Raw genomic sequence first — 23,885 nt, forward strand, 5'->3', positions numbered from 1 at the left:
TAAATCTATATATATAATTTTCATGTTTTCAAACTAAATATTATAAAAAAAATTGGTAGTCAAATTTTCATATGTTTGACTAGATCTTGTTTAAAATGTTAAATATTTATGATTGGAGGGAGTAGTAAATATGAACCAGAACTAACATTTTTCGTAACAGAAAAAAACCAAGGAGTTTGAAATTTTGAATTCTATTCACGTACAGGGCAACACCTGGGCGGCTGCCTGCCATGACCCACGTCAACCTTTTCTGCCTGGCTGACTCTAGATCTCCAGATTCGGCTCGGTTGGATTCGGCTCAGCAGAACCGCCCCTCCGGTAGGTTTACTTTGTTGGTTTTTTTAAATATCTTCGACAAATTCCTTTCACGCGTAGTTACTTTCGTGAAGATATTTTTTTTTCTTTTGAGTGCTCTAATAGTTTTGTTTTATAATTTACTTCAAAGGGATTGTCTCTTACATTTCTTCCACTCTAGAATTTTCTTACTCTTCAAAAGTAAGTTATTGAAGATGAGGAGTAATAAAAGAAATAAGAATGGAGATAAACATAAAAACCGGATAAAGGTAAACCGGCAAATAGGTTCAGCCGGGCTGGACCGGCCGAACGAACTGGGTCCGGTCAGAGACCTGTTTCCTCAACGAAACGAAACGAAACACGTGTCAAGAAATGGACGACACGAACAGGATGTCCCAATCATATGGTATTCCTACCATGGCACACGCGATCACACGTTGACCGCACGAGCGCCCCATATATACACGCGCGCGCTTGCGCTTCGAGCAATCGTACGTGCTGCCGGTGCCGACGATCAGCTTCCTCTGACGCCATTGCACCGGTCACGGTCCAAGGCTCGTGCTCCTCTGCCTCTCTACGTGCGTGACTGCGTGGAGCTAGCAGTCGACATGAGCTGGGAGAGGAAGAGCTCTGGCCGCGGCGGGCGAGAGATGCGGGAGCGGCTGATCCCCGCGGGCGGCAGCAAGGCCGGGTGCGTGCCGCGCGGGTGCGTGCCGGTGCTGGTCGGGGAGGACGGCGACCCCGAGCGGGTGGTGGTGGACATACGCGCGCTGGGGCGGCCGCGCGTGCGGGCGCTGCTGGAGATGGCCGAGCGGGAGTTCGGGTACGACCAGAAGGGCGTGCTGCGCATCCCCTGCGCCGCCGAGGAGTTCCACCGCGCCGTCGCCGCCGACAGCACCGCGGCCGGAGGCCACCGGTGAAGACGATGATGAGGCCAGGCCACGTACATGCCGACCAGCGCCTGGTGAGTCAGGTGCATGTGTACAAAAGGTTTCAATGGAGCGTGGCCTGACGTACGTAGGACGGGACCAAGCCTGGTCTGTATAACAAGCAGCTCTGGTCGATCAACTCCATGGACACCCGCCACTTACATAGAAATAGACAGGCATGCCTGATTTGGTCTAGTTTTCCATGATGAGTTTGCAAGTGTTCAAACTTTGGAGAACGTGAGGACTGCTCGTCAATTGATTTGGTTTCGTTGCCCACACTCTCGCGTTAAGCTGCAGCGTGTCCCCCCTGTGCCTGCCGAGCCATTTCAGGCGGATTTGAGATTTCTGCATACGCGAGCACGGCACTGGGCCGTCTAATTCGGGGAGAATATGCTTTTCTTTTTCTGGCTTCGGGCACTCTTGTTTACTGTTTTACCCGCGGGTACCCTTTCTTATCAATATATTCTCACCATTTCATAATGTTTATCCACGTTTATCATTACGTACAAATCAAAAATACTGAAATCGAGTGAAAAAATATAATAAAATAAACATGCTACCCCTAATAATACAAGTATGAGAGCAAGTAACTCACTAGCGTTAGAGTAAATACATACACTTAAAGACATAACAGAAAAATAGACTATAAAACATCCTTGATTACCGTAATGGACAAATAATTTGAGACAGATACTCTCAAAGCTATGGACAAACATTACGAAACGAAAGGAGTAATGGATAGCTCTCATATCAATTCATTTTGAGTAAATTTAAAAAATATATAACTATTTTAATATATGTGGTAAAAAAATATAATTTCTCGTGCACATTTTAAAAATCTATAACTATTTTGATACATATTGTAAAGAATTATAATTTTCTCACCATGAATCCACCTGTCATCCTTTGTATATGTAATACAAGAATGTTAACAAAATAGTTATAGAATTTTTATAATATATATCAAAATAGTTATAAATTTTTTACATACCGCCAAGTATGATAGGTGGATCACGGTGAAAAAGCTATAGCTTTTTACAATATATATCAAAATAGTTATAATTTTGTTATAATTTTTTAAATAAATATCAGATGTTATAGTTTTCTGTAATATATATCAAAATAATTATATATTTTAAATTTTGCTTATTTATTGAAAAAAAACTGTGACCCGTGGCGCATCCACGAACGTGTTACAGCAGCACCTCAGATTTTAGCGGACGGCATGGCCGGGCACGCCGCACGTTTGGCTCGATCCTGAAGCTAGGAAACGACACCACGCGCCGCGGCATAGGCGATTCGATTGCCTCAACCCACCACGTCGCGCGGGGGGTATTGTCTCTCTTCCTCTCGCGCGCACCGGCGGCGGCACACGGGCGTCAGGCCGTGCGCGCGTTGGCTCCTCGCGCCGGGCCGGTGTTTGACTAAGCGCGGCTTCCTGATTCCATCATGGCGGTGACACCGACCGTAGGAACGTAGGTTGTGATTGTTTGTACTATGGTCTTTTTGGTATAGATTGTATACGTGAGTTGAGAAGGAAATAGACCGAACGAAATCATATTTGTTGAAAGTAATACTCTTTCTGATTGTATATATATGCTGTTTTAGTCTTCTCAATTATTCTCTAAATATAAGTTATTCTCGAACTTTTATGCATTTTTTCTTTTTTGTTTCCGCCTTGCCCTTATTTAATAAATACTACCACTCTCACAAATAAATGAGTTATCTTTTCTAATGCAGAATAAATAAAGAGTAACAAGGTCATTTGATCTACTTTCTTAATCCTTATGCACAAATATATAAACGACCTACATTTACAATCGGAGGGAGTAGTATTTAGTTAATTGTATCTGTTTAAATAAATTGAATTGAGTTTGTGTTTGATTGAGTGAATCTAAGTTCGTATGAATATATGTAAAAATTAAGATTGTAATTAGTTATTCATATGAAGATGATTTTATAATACTGATAAATAAACTCACATGTATAAACAGATATAATCATATATTTATATCTATTAGACTAGATTATAACAGTAAATATGTTTTGTCTGAGTTGGTATGTACGTGCCAAATCAGGTTGCTTAGGAGCAACCAATTAGACGCGTAACGTGCACTCCCCCGGTCGCCGTGCTGAAGCAGCCATCAAAATTTAGACTTGGTATCCGTATTGAATGAATAACGACCATCGGCGCCATCGTTTACGAGAAGCGAGAGGTGATTGAACTCGCTTCGGCACGGTCGCACCCCCAGCATTGACAAAACGTTGCTTCATATATATAGTGTAGTATTTTCCTTTAGCTATTTGTCAACTCGAAATGCTCGCAAGTCATGGAGAGTGAGATCATCGAAGAAAATTGAACTTTTTAAAGAAAAGGCTTGACTTACGGACTGACACGAGTTTGATGTGCCGGCCGGATGTTTGATATGTCCCATCATCATCTCCAACCGATTCTAGTTAGGATCATAATTTCATCATGAAGAGATTTTCGTTTTTTTCAGCACTTCAATAATTTTCTTTCACGGTTTTCATCACAAAAATATTCACAGTTCATTCACTTTAGAACGGGCAGGATTCTCTTATTTTTCTTCACAAATCTTTTCAAAGAAAAGCTGTTGAAGATGTGAGAAAATAAAAGTAAAAATAGAAAGAAAAATTAGGAAGAGAACGAAATGAAATGAATATAATTAAAAATAATCTAAATTTCATCGAAAACAAATGCATGATACCTTTCATTTTTTATATACCTTTTGCGACTCGACTGTAAAGGCTGCGAACACTTGATTGACAAATTTCATCGAGGACAAATGTATCGTTTTCAGTGCGGAAGTTAGTTTCAGTCATAACAGTGAGGTTAAAATAAAATATAGAGCTATTTAGTCAGGCCGACGAATAGCATAGTGATTGGAAATTCGGATGGTTTTATTTACACCTTTCGTTTCGACGATTTAAAGAAAAAACGACTTGCACACGGCACCCTCCTGCCAGGCCAAGCGTACCTGCTGTTGCGCAGGCTGACTTCATGAGCAGGGTCAGTCCCAACATTTCGGTGGCTCAGATTGAGATTAAAAATAGAACCTCATTATTAAATATAAATCGTTCAGATCTATTTTTTTTAGTTTATTTTTTAACTAATATACACAGTATACATATACATATAATATATATACATATAGGGTCACTGAATTTTGGAGACCCGGGACGACCGCCCATATATATATAGGGTCTCTGAATTTTAGAGACCCGGGATGGCCGCCCCGCTCGCCCCCTCCCCCTGAGAGGGAGGGCCCTGTTCATGAGAAAGACAGTACTAATCACTGCTCGACATTCAAACGCCGAGCAAGAACAAGCCATTACTTACACCGCACGAAAGCAATTTTCAATGGCTGCCACTGCCAGGGTGCTTCCCTGGGGAAATGTTAGCAACAGAGAGCTAGTTCAGCGTAAATCAGCTTTGGTCCATTGATATGGACCTGTTTTGAAGGAGATCATACTGAGATTCCCTTTGTTAAAGGTGCAGAATAGTAAAAAAAATTATTATGCAATAAAAATGTTGCATTTAGTCTTTTTCTCTTAAGAACACAGTGTAGCAACAAATACAACTATACAAAGTTGATTCATCATTTGCTAAAATCTTCGCGAGCCATCTTATTGAAACCTAGATAAATAAGTTAATAGAATGACAGGCAGTCTCTCTTCAGAGAAGTTGGTCTAATGTCTATACAAATTAGCTGATTTATAGATGCTGCTATCAGGATGTAACTCGGTAAACCCGGGACATGGTAGAACTAGAAAAACGCCCAAAATCATGACATTGGGGACGAGTTTTGTCATGGTACCATCTGTCAAAACAAGCACTGGAGTTGTAAAAGGACAAATTAAGACACAGAAATTTAGGAGACGTTAGCAGTTTAAGAATGTGAACCTTGGGGATGCTCTGGTGGGACAATGTCATCTATGAGAAATAAAATATTAGCTAACATCATCTCGAAGGTCCTTCAATCTTCTGCCTCAACTGTTCGTAGTTTTGTAGCTCCTCCAGAGATACTGATGGTGAGATATCTCCTAACACCTGTGTAGTAACACGAAGAGCTTATTTCCTAACATGCAACCAAACAAATATTATTTTGCTTGCCCAAAATGATTTGGAGATACCATCATAAAATCATCAATCTCGACAATGACTTCTTCAGCGCCGGCATCATTACTTCTTGAAGGATCAGTTTCAAATGTTTTAACCTAAAAATACCATGTATAACTTCAATGGAGCAAAGCTAGGACAAAACACAAGGTGGCAAAGCAAGGGAGCAGAAATACTCACCGTTCGCTTTGCTGCATGAAACCATGCATCCGCACACAGTGCATAAATATCAGCACCAGTAAAGTTTGGAGGACAGCGCTGAGCAACTGACAAAAGAGAAACATTCTCGTGGAGCTTATATTTGCGCGTCTGTGCTTTAAGGATCCTGTATAGCAATTACACTGAGATCACAGTTGCCACGAATTTGAAATCGATAAATTGAAAACTACCAATAACAACCTTTCCCTGTATGACGCATCAGTATTTACACCAACATAAAGAAGCTTATCAAACCGGCCAGGGCGAAGAAGTGCAGAATCAAGAAGGTCAGGCCTATTGGTAGCCCCAATAATGAAAAGGTCCTACAAACAAATTGGTAAAAAAAAAAAATCTTCATGTTGAGCATCCCAGAAATGGCAGGTAAAAACAAGCACAGCATGGTGGAGGAAACAACCTGGCTGTTATCACTCAAACCATCTATCTCCACAAGTAACTAGTAAACACGAAAAAGGGGAAAGTGAGACGAGACAGACCCAGCATCTTTAACAGCAAAATTACAGGAAAAAGTTGTGACACTGCCTCAGCGATGACCGATGAAGTTAATTATACCTGGGAAACAACTCTATCCATGACACCACCAGAATCTGAAGATGATCCTCGTGCAGGAGCGAGAGAATCAAGCTCGTCAAAGAAAATGACACATGGGCGTGCAGACCTAGCCTGAGATTGACAGCGAAAAATTGAATGTTAAATAATCTATGCATGTTTATGACAATTAAATGGACGTGTAAATTTTCATACCTTTTCAAAAATGTCCCTGACATTCTTCTCTGATTCTCCAACATACATGTTTATCAATTCTGGACCTTTCACGCTAAGAAAGTTCAATGAACACTCAGTTGCTACTGCTTTCGCCAATAGGGTCTAAAACATTCAAGAAAAAAATATTTTAGAGAACACATATCACAAATCTTTTTCGGATGCACCTATATCTTGTAAATACAAAGAAAGCTCAAATTCATGTCAAGGAAGTATGAAACCCTTTTAAACCTACCTTCCCTGTTCCTGGAGGCCCATATAGCAGGACACCTGATCGCTTGCGCAATTTAGAAGAAAAAAGGTGCTTGTACAACAGAGGTAACTGGAAATTCAGGAAAAAAGGTCAATATACCCCAAAATTGATGATCCAGCTTCTAACGCTGAAAACTAAAATAGATAAAATCTCATTTTTCATCCATAGGAGCGAGTAATATTAATATTATAGATATTTACAGATGAATTAAGTCAAAATTACCTGAATAGTATCTAGAATAACCTTTTTCACTTCCTCTAGCCCACCAACGTCCTCCCATTTGACATTGGGAACCTAAAAGAAAATAAATCAATTTCTCACAGGAAGCAAGTTAAAATTGCTGATGGTCCTGAAAGCTAGAAGAAAAAAATTACTTTGGGTGTGCCCAGTGCAGCACGATTCCTTTTCTTGGCACGTTCTAAGGAAGACAGGATATCTTCTTTGCAAAAATGTTTTTCCTCATTTTGAGTGCCAGAAGAGCGTTCTGGAAGGGCCTTCTCATGCTTATTGATTTCTTTGCCATCTTTCTCTGCTGCAACTTTATGTGCAAAGGACACACCAGCATCTGCAACCAATGCAAGTATGTCCCTGGGCATGAAACCTGACGTTTGCGCTGCTAAATCTTTTACAAACTTGTCATCAATACTCTGAAAAGTGAAACTGCATAAGCAGGAGATGCATTGTAAGAGTGCAAAATAACTTTTGGGCCAAAAAAGGACAAAAATGCACCTCATCTGCAGCTGTTGCAATGCCTTGGAGTGTCTCAGATATCAGTTTGTTTCTCTGCTCTTCGTGCATAGTCTTCATGTCGATCTCATGGCGGAAACATCGCCTAATTGACTGTTGCATTCCTTCAGGACTGTCTGCAGTTGCAACTAGTATAACTTGAAGTGAGCTTACACATTCAGGTTCCACAAGGTACTGCAAGAAAGACGACTTGTTAATAATGAATATGACATAGAGATGGTCGTATATCATTATATCTTGTTGATAGTAAGAGGAATCAAGACTTACAGAACTCCCATTTACATCTCTTGCTGTCATAGAGTCCTTAGTAACCCAACGTTGTCCAGTGTACTGCTTAATAACAGATTCAATGTTTGACGCTATCCCAGATTGCTCAGATTGTGGGCCTTCGTTGGAGGATGCATTCCCAATTGCATCGAAGTGGCGAAGAAGTATTATGCAAGGAGAATACCTTCACAAAGAAATTTATTCAGCAAAATAAATGCCAAAGACATGAACAACATCACCTGAGAATGGGTAAATGCAATGCAGTCCCCCATAAGAAAATATAACAAGGTAAAGAGAAATCCATTTTCCTAACTGAAACAGGAATAAGTTTCAACGGCAGAGAATAAGAAGGGGGAAAGAGAGAAAAAGATTAGTACTTCTGAGCTTCTTTAAAGGCAGCCGCAAGTGCAGCAGGTGCCCCACTTTCTGACGATGTCATTAGATCTTCACAGCTACACTCAACAACATGTAGACCAAGATGGTTAGCAACATGCCTGACCACTGTGCGCTTCCCACATCCTGTTAACCCACCATTTTTCAGGACACAGGTTCAGTTGAAAGTTGCGTAGTAATCATTGGGAATAAAATTCATAAATTATTATTGAACTGCACTAACCTGAAGGACCGTACAAAAAAGTGGAAAACTTTATTTTTGGTAAAATATCTGAAGGGCATAATGCTGGTGCAATGATAGACGCTAAATGCTCCACTATTTCACCATGCAAAGGAACTGAATCACCAGAAGCAGCAAAGAAGGAGTAAGGGGGGATTGCAGCAGAAGCAGCTCCCCCAAGCACAAGGGCTGTTTCATTGCAACTAACACGAAGAGTCGGTTCATCTGATGGTTCCATGCCGGTCACCTAGTGTTTCATTAAAATATTAACAAATTGAAACTTATATACGACTATGAACAAATGAAGCTAAGTATAAGCTAAAGAGTTTGATCACCTCTGTTGAATCTTACCTTAAAGTAGATCATATTATGAGGATGCAGTTTATTATCCTGCTTATTGCATGCCAGGCAGGAGCTCACGCCACAACTCCAATTGTTTCGTATGCAAAAGACATCTCCTCTTGCTAGGATTCTATCAAACTTAAAGTGCTCGTTCAATGCTGAATCTATCATATCTTGGTAATCACTTCCTCCCATGCCCAAATTTATCTTTAAAGAAGCAAGCACACCACATTCAGGAATCCTCACAACAGAAACCCGTAAATGCAAAGCATGTTTAGGCACTTGAGGGCATGGAAGAAGCTCTAAGTAAAGAGAAAGATCACTTCCATTACTGGCAGCAGCATCATGATCTTCAACTCGAGAGCAAAACTTGAAAGGTTCCCTTCCTTTCTGAATAAGAAGCTTGAGGCAAGAAACATGCACTCCCAAGTTGAATGCCAAAAGTGGGCTAACATAAGCAACATCTTCATCCAAGGACGCAAAACCAGTTGCTGGAAATGAGCAACAAGGTAAGAAGGCCATGGCACGATCAGGGTGAGAGGTGGAGGCCACATGCTCAGTCTGTTCTATCTGGGACTCATCGAGGGATGGGTGATCAAGTAATACTGCTTTGACAATCCTGCCAACATTATTGTCGGTATTCTTGACAAGCACCTGAAGATCAATATGCGCTTATTATTTTATTAATTTCAACAGAAGAGATTCATATACACTTCCAATTTACAATCTATCAGTTAAATTTAGTGATTTACTAAATCAAGCGCATAGCTTCCTGATCGAAATACCAATACACGCCCAGAATGGTCAATTTTTGTAGCAGCAATGATCCAGACGTCTTGCTCATTGTAGTTATCAGTTACCACGGCTCGGTTTGACTAATTCCATCGAAGTCGTCACCAAAATTCACAAGGACAGCCCCCTAGTTCTATGAACAACTAAATTCCATGAGACACAATTCGCTCCTCAAAGCACCAAGCATAATTTCCTCAACCAAGACCCTAAGAGATCGAATTTTAAAACACGACCATCCAATTCACAGCGAGAGTTGGGTTCTGCACTTGTGCTTTTAAGACGAGAAGCCGGGCGAGGGCCGACGACGTACCGTCGTGCCGGTGACGACCGCAAGCCGGCGGAGCGCGGATGCGGGGAGCGCGACGAAGGAGGCGAGGTCCCCGAACTCGCCGCCGCCTCCGGAGGCGCGGGCGGGGAAGCGGAGGACGCCGGCCCTGAGGCGCACCGGCTCCGGTGGCGCCCCGCGGCGGTCCCCCGGGAGCGAGTCGAGGAGCGCCTGCGTGGAGGCGAGCACCAGCGGCTTCCTCCGCGCCCGCCTCTCCACCATGGCTGCGACAGCGACGGGGGCCGGGCACAGGAGAGAGACCACTTCAAACAGACGATGTGTCGATGTGAGGTTGGAGTCTCTAGGTAGAAGAAGCGGATGGATCGCATGTTTAGTTTTGCACTGTGAAAAGCGCTTTTAATTATGGTTTATAAACAGTTGAAGTATTAAAAGTTATAAATTGTTTGGCTACTTAGATTATGAGAGGGTTGAAAATTAAATGGGGTCTACTATATAGTGTAAAGAGAATGATTGTGTGTGATCATGTGGTTTACAGAGAAGAAGAGATCGGGCTGAAAATTAGATGGGGTCTACTACGTAGTGTAAAGAGAGTGGTTGTGTGTGATCATGTGACTTACAGAGAAGAAGAGATCGGAGGGGAGGTAGGGAGGGCGGCGAGATCTAGCCAGAGCAAGGTATCACAGCATCACACGCGCGGCGAGAAACTCAATGGAGTAGGTCTCGGTTGATGGGACCGGGAAGAGGTTGACCAACGGTAAGAGATAGGCTGACTGCAACATATATAAAAGTTGTGTGACGGCCTCGCGAAGCTCACCTTGGTTGCCAATGGAAGGAATGAGGCTCAATAGCAAGGTGTAGACGACAATGGAAGGAGAAAGATGCGCTGGACTTTAGAATTCGGTCGACGGCAACGAGCTACCGGCGTCAGGGAAGAAAGCCATGCATGCTCGGTTCGCCCAATGAATCAACAGGAATGACCTTGGGAAAGGCAGAGAAGAGTGAGGCAGTGCTCCTCCTAGCTAGTGGTGGCTCGAGCCTCGCGGATCCCGTCGACAGCATAATGGATTTGGGCAGCGAAGCTGTGGTGTGTGGTGTGGAGCTCGATGTGAGGGAACAGAAGGGAGTTAGTGAGCATAGATGAGGGAGTGAGGTGGGGAGGATGGTGCTACAGGTGACGCCGACCGGCAGCGAGCCGCATAGGGGAGGCAACGAAGCGGCTGCACAAGCGTGACACGGTAGCGTGGGCAATGGTGACCGACGACAACAGATGTGAGGAGAGAGAGACGAGAAAAAACGATTTATTGTGAGATTATAGTGACACTAGTTGGTAAATACCACGTAATATCAACGAGTATTTTGGTCTTTTTACTACTCTCTACTGTATTATGGGATTGTGATAGTCCAAGAAGAGAATTGTGGAATTTGGACAGAAAACTGGATTATAAGATTGTGACAATGCAGGACGTGATTTGTAATACAGTACTCGTTCTGCAAATCGAATCGAATCGGATGCAATTAGTAAGACTTGGATGCAATCTGTTCCGGAATTCGAGCAAATTGGCTCGTTCTGCGTCGTGCGTGGCTTGAATTTAGATGCAAAGAACTTGGATTTTGGAGAAATATGATGGAACACTGCTAATTTCACGCTTGTTTGTTGTTTGTGTCGAGACTCTAGAGTCACGATCCGAGCGGAGGAAAATGGAAAAATTACGAGCTCAAGACCCAAAGTCCACAAAATTGATGGCCCATATCCATGCGCCGGATTAGCCATGTGGCACGAGCCAGCCCAAGCATAGAACTCGCGGAGCTTGCCTTCTTCCCAGCCCAAATGTAGAACTCGCGGCGCCTTGCCTTCCTCATCTAGTCATCTACGAGCGGGAAGATTGGCCAGGGGCCCAGCCGACCAGGGCCCAGGGAAGAAAAGGCCAGCCGGGTCGAACACAGAGAGTCGCTTCGGTCCAACAAGCACATGCAAGGGGTGTTTCTTCTTTGTTTGGCATGCGTTCTCTCGACCATGAGATGTATTGGTAGCTCGGTTGGTTAGGATACTTATAGTAAAACTTAGTATCTATTCGGATTTGTGTGGTAGACTTAGTATAGGTGCTCATATTTTTCAAAATTAATTTTAAAAATAGTATATATATAATTAGTGTTTAATAAGTTAAAACGTGTATCCATACTACGAGAGGTTGTACTCAAATCAAATTCTTGTTGAGACAACAATTCCGATCTTGTTCTCTAAAAACGGAGTCTGGCGCCATCTGCCAACTCCCTGCTATGGAATGAGAAAACGAGAGACAACAATCTTGCGTGCCCCTGTGAAGCTACACATGGCGAGCGAGAACTTCGGCTGAACCAAATAAAACAATTCACCCGACTCCATATAATCCCGCCGGTCCTTGGATGATTTCGCAGGCGTGTGAAAAAGCGGCACGACCAGGCCACACCGAAACCTGACAAGGACGTGGCTCCCTCGTATGTGCAGCAGATGGTCATCGGCCCGTTTATTGCTGGTTCCTCTTCCTTCCCTGGCACGGATCGGCCGAGCTTTTTCCGCCGCCGCCGCTGCTGCAGGCACCGCACCTCTTCTTCCTAAGATCATAGTCAAGGGTTTTCTTTTACAGCTCAATTTCCTATTATGAATGTATTTTTGTTACTTTCAGCGCTCTAATGTTTTTTTTTACGGTTTTTATCACGAAAGAATTTTAAAGATCATTTACTTCATGATAGAATTCACTCTCCTCTTATTTCGTGATTCCTCTCGAAGAAGTGAATTGTTGGAGATAAAAAAAATAAATGAAATGAAAATGGAGAAGTGAACGAAAAATCTTGTGTAAGAGGGTGACAGGAGAAATGTGATTTGACGCTAAAACAGCTTTGGGATCGGTGTAATAGCTTCCATCCTAGTCCACGTATCCAATCCGACGTCTGGGAGCTTTAGCACCTCTCACCTCACCCTGATCACTGTCGCTGATGCGTCTGTTGAGAAGCTGATGCTACTTATCTTCTCTGTCTTGACCTTTCTTGCATGTTTTTGTTAGAACCTGTTATTTTGGGTTGTTCTAAGCTCATGGGCGAACTGCCTGTTACTTTATCCGATGTAACTGGTTATGCTTTAGTTGTTTGCTGGTTTCCCAGCATCATTCTTTTTCTTTCTTCTGTACTCGCTGGACGTTGATATATGTGGTTGTAAAACTTTAAACTAACTTTTAATAAAAATCGAGTTAATCTCGTGAAAAAAAAGCTCGCGCGGGCGACTTGAACGGAGAAACCACGGCACTTAATGGCCGTGCCGGAGTAGGCAGCCACACAGCACGCGCGGGCGCGGGAGAGCAAACGCGACGCGCCTTTCCGCCTCCGAAAGGCGCCCTCCGTAAAGACTCGCCGAACTTCCCGCGACTCGCTCGCCGGCCGGCCACGCGAGAGCGACCCAGACCATGACCAAATTTTCGGCTTCCAAGCGTCGGTTCTGCGCCAAAAACGAGCGAAATTTACCGAGTGGTTGATTCGATCAGAGCGCTCGGCGGCATCACTCTCCGCCGCTCCGTTCGGACACCTCTGCAGAGAGCGTCATGCGAACGAACGGCGGCTCGTAGGTAGCTGCATCGTCAGGCGAGCACTGATCTACGCAAGCGTACACAAGAGCCAGCACAGCCCGTCGAGGCGTCGGCCGATCCAAGACGGTTGTGGACAGCATGCTGACATGGGAGACACGTAGGTACGCGGGCACAATGTATTCGACTGCAGATCTCGTCACCCATAAATGCCATAGCTCCCGCCGGATCTGACCCGACTTGAACAGGGGCAAGAAACTTCTCACACGCTTTTGCTCAGGACCGCTCTCGTCGCAACAGCTCTGCACTGTGCATGTTGACCCATCCATACAATATTTTGGGCAAGTTCCTATCAAAATCTTAAAACTTTAATCATAAATAACTTTTAAAATGTTTAGTTTCAAATATAACATCACCAAAAATGCTGACATGAGACTCTATTTAATAAGAATGAAACTCTCATTAGAAGTAGTCTTAATCTGATCAAATTAATCCATCAGTCTTAAATTCTTAATAATAATGTGAGATCTGGCTGCCTATATTTTCCACTGTGAATGAAACTGCCCATCATTATCCTGAACCAGGGACGTGGCAGGCCAAATTAATCCGATTACCTAGCTAGGGACGTCGTGCTGCTACACTATTAGAGCAATTAATCCGCCACCATCAGCAGGGACGAATCAACGGCGTCTCCGTGACACAAGCTCGCCTAGTTAGCACCCACGGTTGCAAGTCCAATCCAATTTAATGGCCACTCGTGAATTCCAGCCAGAGAAAAAGAAAAGGAATTTGGTAGACGCAGCTATCGCGAAATTAATCACTACGCAAACGTGCAGTTAATTTATTATATCTTAATCAGTTGCCGTGACTTCATTCACAGTTGAACCACCAATGGACGAACGCCCGCCCGCTAGCTAGCTACTGTAGTTTCAAAAAATAACTAGTAGCAAAAGTGGCTCGCGCGCTAGCTTTATTACACTGTACATTTTTATACACTCATTAATAAATTTATTTACTGCTTTTCTATTTTTCCTAATGTTTTAGTCAAACATAATCGTATAGTCATAGATCATACGAAGATATGCACTATGCTCTTCGCTCGTTTGCCACCGTGACTGCAAGTTGCCTTGCTCAAGCCTATCTACACCATGTCTCGTTGATCCTCAGCTTTCGTAGGTATTTCTTGTCATCGTTATAGGTCGTGGCTCCACCATATGTGATATATGGTTACGTCTTGCTTTGTTGTTTAATTTGCAACCATGAGGTACGTATTCTAAGCCTGGCTCCAATGTCCTTAGTGTCCCTTGTCGCCATTTTATGTTGTTGCTCGATCATATGCAACATGCAGGTTGTGGCTTGTCCCTTGTTGCTGGCACCATGATCTTGTGTCACATGGCAACAAATATATTTTATATTTTTTTTAAAAAAATCCCAATGAATATAGTCAAATACAGCTTCTCACCCACTTGTTATCGCGACAGCGATATGCATGGCTAACTTACATGCCCTCCCTATCGATCCACGACTTTATCTATGTCCTTTAATCATTGTTGGAGATTGTGGTTACACCACCTTGCCCCGTTGCTTACTTGACAGGATAATCTTGTGTTTCACGTTACTTCTATATTATTATAGAAATCATGTTACTAACTATATATTTTTTTTGTTGATCCACAACTTTAGCGATGTCCCTTAGTCGCTGTGTGGAGATCGTGGGTGCATCGTATGTAAGGTGTGCCTTACCCCGTTGCATGCCTGACATTGCGGCCTTGAGTTGTACAAGTCCAAGCCTGATATAATGACGCATATATCTTCGCCTTTCGATCTGATCCTATGTCTCATCTCGTTGATTCATGGATTGTTGATGTCCCTTTGTCGCTACTAGAGGCCATAACTTCTATCATCTGCAATATGTGTGCTATGCCTTGCCTTGTTGCTTGCTTGATGCGATGGTCTTGAGTTGCACGTTGCTTCTGAATTATTATAGAAATCATGTTACTAACTATATTTATTTTTTATCGATCCACAACTTTGTTGATGTCCCTTAGTCATTTGTGGAGATTGTGGCTGCATTGTCTATAAGGTACGCCTTACCTCGTCGCATGCCTAACATTGCGACCTTGAGTTGTGTAGTCCAAGTCCGATATAATGACACATATATATTCCCCTTTCGATCTGATCTTATGTCTCGTCTCACCAATCCATGGATTTATTGATGTCCGTTTGTTGCTATTAGAGGTCATAGCTTCTATCATCTGCAGTCCATGTGCTATGCCTTACCCTGTTGCTCACTTGATGCGATGATCTCTAGTTGCACGTTGCTTCTGAACTATTATAGAAATCATGTTACTAATTTTGTTTATTTATTATTTATAGTTTTTCTAAGATTATATCTGATATGGATCCTTATTTTTTATTTTTAATGGCAATTTAAATTATCATGAATTGTATTTTTATGGACATTTTATATAGATTTTTTGCTTCTATGGAAATCCTGAATTTTAGCTAATAATTAATTGTATTTTACATGTCCTCTTTATTTAGGTATTTTGCTCCCAAATTGTATGAAAATCAAAACTACCAATTTCCAAGAATTTTTAATTTCGAATTTAATTATTTATTAATTAAATTTGTTATGAACTATTTGGTTTAATCTAAACCGTTAGATTATCATAACAATCAACGGTGTAGATATTTTTTTAATTAATGTGGTAATTTCTTATTCTTAGTACAAACATGGAGCCTTTTTTTTTTAACTATGTTTAACTAAGATTCCTTCGTAAAAATTAGTATCTTTCGTAATATGCTTCCAACTATGGGAAGTTAACAATCCATAAACAACCTAAGTCTATCAAAAAACATTTTTTTTGCTAAGAATATATAATAAAATAGAGTGAAAGGGTACGTCCACCCCAAAATCAGGGGGGGTCTGGCGGCCAGCGGCGTGCCACGATCCCATTCATAGAAGATTAAGCATTTAACTTGATTAATTAGCACCTTGTTAATCGTCATTATCGGAGTAATTAATCAAGCGAAACCAATACAAGGATGGATTGGCAGCAGATGCATGCATCGATCGGGAGCTGCACTGGTGCTGCTGGAATTGCGATCGAACGCGTCTCTATCTGCATGGACTGATGGGCATTGAATGTGGGGAGAGCGGCAACTAACCAGATGGATTGATGCGCGCATCGCCTGGCTTTTACTTGAATTGCACTCGCCAATGCAATTCATTACGCTCTAATCGCCAGGTTAATTGCATGCCTTTGCTTTCCTGCCACGCATGCTGCTGTGCTAGCTTAATTGCACCCATGCATTAATGCTTCATATGATATGTAGATACGAGGATATACAGCGTTGGATATAGTATTGTCCAGATTTCTCCGTTTACGAAAAGGGGAAATGCTTAGTTTTAATTTCTGACATGATCTCCAACAGACCAACACAAAACTTTGATCTCCGTTTCTATCAAAATACGTATTTTTTAGGCAACTGATTAAATGGTTGGTTTGGAAATTGAACTGCGATCAAACCAACCATGAGACTGCCGGTAGGTTTTTTGTGTCCATTTCTTATTATAAAATTCCTTTTTTAGTTGCAATTTTCTAAAGTTTGAGCGAGCTTTACGTCGAGCATGCCAAATTGCCAATAGGGAAAGATGATCAAGTCATATTCTAGAAAGATGATCCAGAATTTTAAAATCATGCCTTAAGTAGTTTTATTATGGGTGACATTATTTTTTGAGACATAGATGGTTGTCTCATAGCTGAGTGTCTCCTTTCTAGCTTTGAAAAAAATCATCGTTGAAAATGAATAGTGACAGTTTGGATGAACTTCATCCAACATAGCTGTCCTGTTGGTTTCTTTTTCTTGACACCAGTTTTTTTTTTAATTTCTTGACAACAGTTCTAGGTTAGTAGGAATGCTAATGCCAATTATACCATCACATGTCGAGTCAATAATAAATTAGATTGAACCATAAAATACATATATATTAAGTTTAAGTGAGAAATTAATGTATACATATTGTTTATCCTAGACTATATATTAAATATATATATACTATTTAAAAAGCACGTAGTGCTTTCTTCCCACGTCTACCCTCCCATGGGTTCCATAGCCTCCTATACTACGTGCTCATGCTTGGGTCCACCGCCCACGCGCTTGCTAAGTGCGCTCACACGTGGACCCATGGTGTATATATATTAGTTGTGTACATCCAAAGAAGGAAGAAAATAACACTAATAATATTATAAAAAATAATAACGAACAAAATGCATGGATTTAACCAAAAGACTACGTACTATTAATTGGAAGAAGTCAACTTCTATGTGACCCAGCTGTTTTGATCCTATGATCATACTTTCTACAAATATAACCTATACTATAATCATGTAATTCTGATCCGACAAGATATTACGCTACAAGAACTCCACTTTCCAATTTCGATCTCCTTTTTCAATTTCCACTTTTCTCTCTCTCCATTCACTCGCTCTCATCGGCGGCCGCATTCAGGTCAATCCTCGGCTTCTTGCCGCTGCCGTCGGCGCCGGAGGCGGCGGCGGACATCCCGCCGAGCGGTGGTACCCTGGCAGAGCAGCGCGGGCAGCGGGGGTCGGCCTCGGCGATGAGCACGTACGTGAGGCAGGACGGGCACGCGGCCGCGCGCATCGCCGGGGTCGCCAACGCCTGAGCGTCGGCCGGAGGCGAGCGGTTGCGCTTTCCGGCGGAGGAAGATGACGAGGTGGACGCGGACGATGCGGACGACGTGGCCGGCGAGGCAACGGGTCTCCCGGCGGTGGCGCGCTCGAGGGCGGAGCGGACCATGTCGAGGGTGCAGACCGCGGCCGAGGTGGTGGGCGCCGCCGCGGTGGAGGCCGGTGGAGGCATGTTCAGGTCTTGGTTACCGTCTTGGACGCTCGTGTGGCGAGGAATCAAGAACGTCTTCCCGGACTGCAAACAAAGAAGTTGAGTTGAATACTTTGCAGAAGAAATACTTTTTGGAAAATGATCATCCTCCATGATCAAGCAAACAAGATATGAACATCATCAACAAGAGGTTTGATTGATCTCTGGAAGGGATATGATGTGATCGAACAATACATGTATATGTTTCTTCCAAACGACCATATGGAAAACAAGAACTGGAAGAAAAACAAATCTTAAATTCAAATCACCAGGAACGAATTCAGAGCGGCAACAACACGAACAACCCATGAGATCACCTACAACTGAACAACCGATAACTCACCAGGAGATCAAGCCGCCTCTCCCACCCGGCAGGCACCGTCACCTCGAGGTCCACCACCTCGTCCTCCGCGGCCCGGCCGCCGCCGCCGCCGCATCCGCCTAGAAGATCCATCGTCACGATCTCCGGCCCTCCCTTCTTCCCCGCCTCCCCGCGGAGCAACCTCGCGACAGAGCTCACGTCCGCCGCCATCCTCACGCGGTCCTCCTCGCCTCCCTGGCTTCCTTTCTCGGCGGTCGTTGGCAATGGCGATGGCACCTCTCTGCCTCCTGCTTGTTTTCCGCGTTTGCTCTGCAGGTGAAGCGGTGGGGTTTGCGCACCTATATATATCGCGGAAGCCGCCGCCCTGGCTGACACGTGGGTCCCGCGCGTCAGGGACGGGAGGTCAATGAACTTAGCGGAGGAGCGGGCGGAATATTTATTGGCGTTATTGGGAAATGGTTGGCAAATTTATTCAATTGGCAATTAATCGAGTACTAGCACGGATTTGAATTTATTTAAACATAAATTTTACACTAGTAGTAACTTTTTATAGGAATTTATAAATAGTCTTCAATTCATGCATAGCTTGCCACATTTTATTAAACCTTTGAGCTGCCCACTTAACCATGTACTAGTACTCCATAAAGTCTCTTTTTTAAATAAAAAAAAACATGCAAACATTTTTTCTTCCGACAACGGCGCACCACGTGTCTCATTTGACATTGGCAAACTATATCATCCAGCTATAGTTCATACTGTCATCAGCGATGGATCTTTAGGGAGATGGGAGGAGTTCAAGCCCTTCACCGATTGCCATTCCCCTATAGCTCCCAAACATCTACTCTATTTTTTGAAAGAGAAAAAGAAGAATAAGATACATTTGCAGTTCTGAGCCTCGTGCTGTCCCTCTCGAGACGACAAATCCTCATCGCCTAGCATCTCCCCTCTCCGCATCTTGCCCAACCGCCGCTGCCTTCGGCGACCTACTCATGCGGTGGCCCTCCTCCCCTTTTCTCTTCCCTCATTTCTCATCTCCCCTCCCCTTTTCTCCCCCTTGCTATCTGGTTTGTCTGTTGGGTGGTGCGATCCAGGCCTGTGGTGCCCTCATCGAATCCACCCTAGCCTGGCCACATCGGGTCTCTCATCAGCCAGATCTGTGTCCTGGCGGCTAGCCCATCGTGGATTCGTGCCTCGCTTGTAGGAGGGGCCTTCCTATTTTTCTTTGGGGGTCACGGTTGTTCACGTTCCTGCAGGACGCGACTACAGCGATCACCAATGCCTGGGACCTGGCCTGAGCCCCCCTTCAGCAAGTGTCAGTGGGTCTCCGGTGCTCCTCCTTGCCGTCCTACTGGTCACTGAGGTGTGCAGGCACTGGCGGGGTCACGCGGGAGGGCATGGCACCGGCTCTCCCTTCCCTTACCATGGTCGCTTGCTGCTAGCACCCGGTCACGGTCGCTAGGGGCTCAGGCGTGTCGACGGCAATGCTCGGGACATGTTCCCCCTACTGACGTGGTTGGCATCGCTCTATCCCAGTGTGGCAGCCTTTGTCGCTGATTTTGTGATGGACGCCTTTGCGGTGGTGGCCAGCAGATGTGCAGCAGCGTTGCGCGTGGGCGGCAAGCTTGTGTTGCCACCATGTGCTACTGCCATGTGCTACTGTGCGGGTAGCTGGTGCATCGTGTGCCGTGTTACCATGTGTGTGAGGTGCTAGTCATGTTGGTGGTTCGCTTGGAGACCGGTGCGGCGGTCCGGCGGCAGGGTTGCGGGTTTGGCAAGCTTGGCCTGCCTTTGCTGCCCCTCGTGCGCTCCCTTGGTTTTCATCTGTGTCGGTCCCAGTCTCATGGTGTTTGTGTTGCTCCCCTTGCCCGGTCTCCTTCTATTCTGCAGGTTGGACTCGTGGGGAGCTTCATGATGTTGGGTTGGTTGTGGGATGACGCAGCTGCGAGGTGGTGGTGGTGGTGCTGCTGCTCTGGTCTTAGCCCTTGCATGGGATGGCGTTGCCCATTCCACCTTTTGTGTAGGTTTCCGAGGCAGGGAGCCACGAGCGAAAGTTATACCTGGCTTGCTGGTGCAAATGTTGTTGACGCCCTTGGATGCCATTCCCTCTCTGGAGGCGATATTTTCGTGTCTCCTTCACCCTACATGCTTCTCCGGGTGAAAACCTTATTTGGGTGTCCGGACAGATGATGGCGGCATTGATGTTCGGGTTGTCTGCTCTCTTTGTTTGTTCCGTTAGCTTCTTCTATAGGTTTATCCCTACGTCCTCAATCTGCGATGGCTCTTGTTTCTAGATTGGTGCTTCATGATAGCAAATTGGTCCACCGTGCGATCCTCTGAAGCGACATGATGTCGGCTTATGTGTCAAAGAGGTACAACGTGGGAGCAGGGCTCCGCCGACCGAGTTGTGAGGGAGGTGCGACGTGGGAGCAGTGCTCCATCGATCGAGTTGTGAGGGACACAGTTGTCTGGCTGGTTAGCGTATGAGTTGAGTTGGGTTGGACTTGTCTATTTGTCTGGATGTGCCTTTTGGTGTGGGTGTTTATTTCGAATTGAGATTGTATTATCATCTAGGGTTGTCTGCTAACTTTCTTTTAAAACGTGCAGTTATGAGGTTTTTGGGCCCGATTTCCCTTATAAACTGGGTTAATTCTCTTCTTCAATAAAAAAATTGGCAATGCTTTTGTTGTTCTTTCAAAAAAAAATGAGAATGAGAAGAAGAGGGAGGTGAAATGGAGGAAGAAGACCAGTCTCCTTCCATGATTTCACTGCGTCCGCTACTGATTGTCGTTATGGTTGCGTACCACATCGTCGTATTGACTAGCAGTGATGGTGTCACTATGGGTGCATAACACTTTGTTGCCATTTGCTTCCACTATCAATGGCATTGGTTACCACATAACTTCACCTCATCTCACCAACACATGGTCGATTCCCCTGCCCAAGCTAACTAAATTACTCATTCACTACACCAGAAATGATTTTTCAATGGCAGGTTATAGTTGGATGTTTAGACATGACGGTATTAAAAGTATTTCAGTCGGTTTCTTAGCTTAGACCGATTGAAACTGGCCGCGTGATAAAGAACCAATTGTACCAATATTGACGCTGCTTTATGAACCACATTGTTCATGACACTTTTCACTATAGTTATTTGCCGAACCTAGAATCCAGTTGTCGTTGCTCGTGGGACTCCATTTTTATTCCTTTTGCATTATTGGTATTATTTCCATTTTTAAAGAGAAATAATGCTCAATTTAAATGAGTTTTAAGTAGCTAAATGTCTGTGTGTTGCTACGAGCATATGAACCATATTTGTTCACATGAAAATTAGGTAGCTTCTCAAAACTCCTACAAAATGCAACTCACAATTCACATGTCTCACATGTTGAATGCATGGGATGGTGTTGCGCGATCCCAGCATGCGCGTGTGATGTACTAGAGCTGCTTGAGCGCAGCTCTCGCCACCACACATGCCCACCAGATCAGAGTCGCTGCCACATGCCTCCACTCTAATCTCCTCCTCTAAACCATGCCATCCTCGCCACCTTCATTGAATCAAAATTTGAGTAGCAGTAGTTGCCTCGTTGAAGGCGTAGATCTTGCTCAGCAGCCAAAATTAGAAAGACACACTTAAGTGAATCAAATTTTGAGCATCAAGTTACAAGACAAGATGGATACCATCTCAACAAGTACGTATCGACTACTCTGAATGAACCATAACCATAAGAATATCACCCAACTAACCTTGAGAAGAATCCGCATATAAGGCCCCTTTTATATTGCACTCTAGACAGCTCATCGGCTATTGGTACCAGAATGATGATTAAGTAATATGGGTCATTTCTTCAACTACGCTCTCGACCATAAAAGATCAATGGTAGTGTCTTTTGCCCATAAAATTTCTTGTCTCCTACTAATAGGTTATCACTATGTGAGCTTGTTCTTGCAATCAAGAGAGGAAATTAGAATAAATGTTCGCATGTATAAGATCATGAGTCCATGAATAAGGATGTAAACTGGGTCCTATGAGATTCTTCATGATACTCCAATGCTTTTGTCTACTGGTTATGCACTCCACCAGAGCATGTATAATGAATTCAAAGTCTGTGCCATTAACTCACCATTTTGCAATAATCTCTACAAGGCTTCAGTGTAGCACTTATCTAGCCTGCAAGTGCCCGTGGATCAGTTGTTTTAAAGAAATCTTTACATTGTAATTTTTGTGAGTCTGGTTGAATAAATAATTAGTGCACTGGTAAAAGAGATTCATAAACTATATGCTCAATTAGATGTAACTGCTATAGCTTTCCTAAAACAAAACTAAAAAAATGATACCATACAGTCAATAAAAGCTAAATTTGGACATCCATGATAAAATCTAAAAATGAAATTTGGAAAAGAAAAACTTGTAAAGTCTTAACATGGAGTCAATAAAAGTTATATCAGATGGAGTCAATAGCTCAATGATTTCTTCAGAGTCATGTATGTAATGCCAAGACGTATATTCTCAAATGGTAAATTGTAGCTGAAGCTAAGCACTTAATAAAACATCCAATACTAAATCATGGTCCATTGAATACATATAGGTTTAAGTCCTGGATTGAAAAGATGAAGTGTTTCATTGTGGAAAAAACATCTTATACTTTGTAGTGCAAAACAATTTTATGTTTGTTCGTTCGTAATACAGTACCAAACTACTTTTTCCAACAAATAAGGACTAAAATTCAGTTCTGCACAATTCACCACTCTACCAAACAACTAAATAGTCCAAGTGCCAACCGAATTTCGAAACAGTTTATATTTCCATCACAGATTGAAAAGATAAAGGCTTTCATGGTGAAAACGTCACAAAATTCTTTGTACTACAGAATAGTAAGTTCAGAGGTTGAGCGTTCGTTCCAACACTTAAATCAGTATAAAAATGAATCGCTTTGCTTTTTATATGGCGTGTGCAAATGACATCACAAAATATATTTACAGTCAGGTATAAAGTAATTATTTTTTACTCGGGCGAGACTAAGCTAGATGTTTGGACAGAATTGAAGGAATGTAATGAGATATGCACTAAATTAGCGATCATGTGTATGCAACATAAAACATGGCAAACCATATATCCACTGAGCAAAAAGATGTTGCTTAGTCTCGCTGTTGAAACACTAATCACATAGATCAGTAAAATCAGAATTTTATCCCGCATGATCCACTGAATTAATATGTGCTACCAGAAATTCAGAATCAGAGAATGATATCTTTCATGGGCAAGATGTGAAGGAATTCGTCTGGCGAGGCGGTACAAGCCTGCATTTTTAAGCATGTGATCCGACAATTGTGGAAGATTGGTGGTGGAGGGACGAGGACGGGGGAGGGACATTCCTTCACCTCGAGTCCTTTTTTTAGCCAGAGTTGACCTAGATGAAGTACTTCTGCATGTGACTGGACACCTATGTTGGCATCTGGGT

At 43.3% G+C, this 23,885-nt stretch overlaps 3 protein-coding genes across 3 annotated transcripts; 1 reads left to right on the forward strand and 2 right to left on the reverse strand.

Moving 5' to 3' along the window:
* Positions 1-806: 806 nt before the first annotated feature.
* Positions 807-1,660, forward strand: LOC133923656 (auxin-responsive protein SAUR32-like). Its single transcript, XM_062368943.1, has one exon. The coding sequence runs from the start codon at positions 903-905 to the stop codon at positions 1,212-1,214; it is 312 nt and encodes a 103-aa protein (XP_062224927.1). The 5' UTR covers positions 807-902; the 3' UTR covers positions 1,215-1,660.
* A 3,091-nt stretch (positions 1,661-4,751) lies between these two features.
* On the reverse strand, positions 4,752-10,022 carry LOC133924984 (peroxisomal ATPase PEX6). The gene is made up of 17 exons (XM_062370754.1): positions 9,667-10,022; positions 8,574-9,218; positions 8,226-8,469; positions 7,987-8,128; positions 7,610-7,793; positions 7,325-7,516; positions 6,970-7,242; positions 6,818-6,889; positions 6,578-6,664; positions 6,325-6,447; positions 6,133-6,243; positions 5,978-6,016; positions 5,764-5,885; positions 5,545-5,689; positions 5,379-5,462; positions 5,149-5,295; positions 4,752-5,065 (listed from the first exon to the last, which is right to left on the reverse strand). The coding sequence occupies exons 1-16, from the start codon at positions 9,901-9,903 to the stop codon at positions 5,206-5,208; spliced, it is 2,790 nt and encodes a 929-aa protein (XP_062226738.1). The 5' UTR covers positions 9,904-10,022; the 3' UTR covers positions 4,752-5,065; positions 5,149-5,205.
* Positions 10,023-17,400: 7,378 nt separating this feature from the next.
* On the reverse strand, positions 17,401-18,733 carry LOC133924985 (protein CURLY FLAG LEAF 1-like). The gene is made up of 2 exons (XM_062370755.1): positions 18,448-18,733; positions 17,401-18,149 (listed from the first exon to the last, which is right to left on the reverse strand). Exons 1-2 carry the CDS (start codon positions 18,634-18,636, stop codon positions 17,682-17,684), a joined length of 657 nt encoding a protein of 218 aa, XP_062226739.1. The 5' UTR covers positions 18,637-18,733; the 3' UTR covers positions 17,401-17,681.
* Between the last annotated feature and the right edge of the window lie 5,152 nt (positions 18,734-23,885).

The sequence above is a fragment of the Phragmites australis genome, chromosome 7 (genome assembly GCF_958298935.1).
Source record: "Phragmites australis chromosome 7, lpPhrAust1.1, whole genome shotgun sequence".
Taxonomy (NCBI): Eukaryota; Viridiplantae; Streptophyta; class Magnoliopsida; order Poales; family Poaceae; genus Phragmites; species Phragmites australis.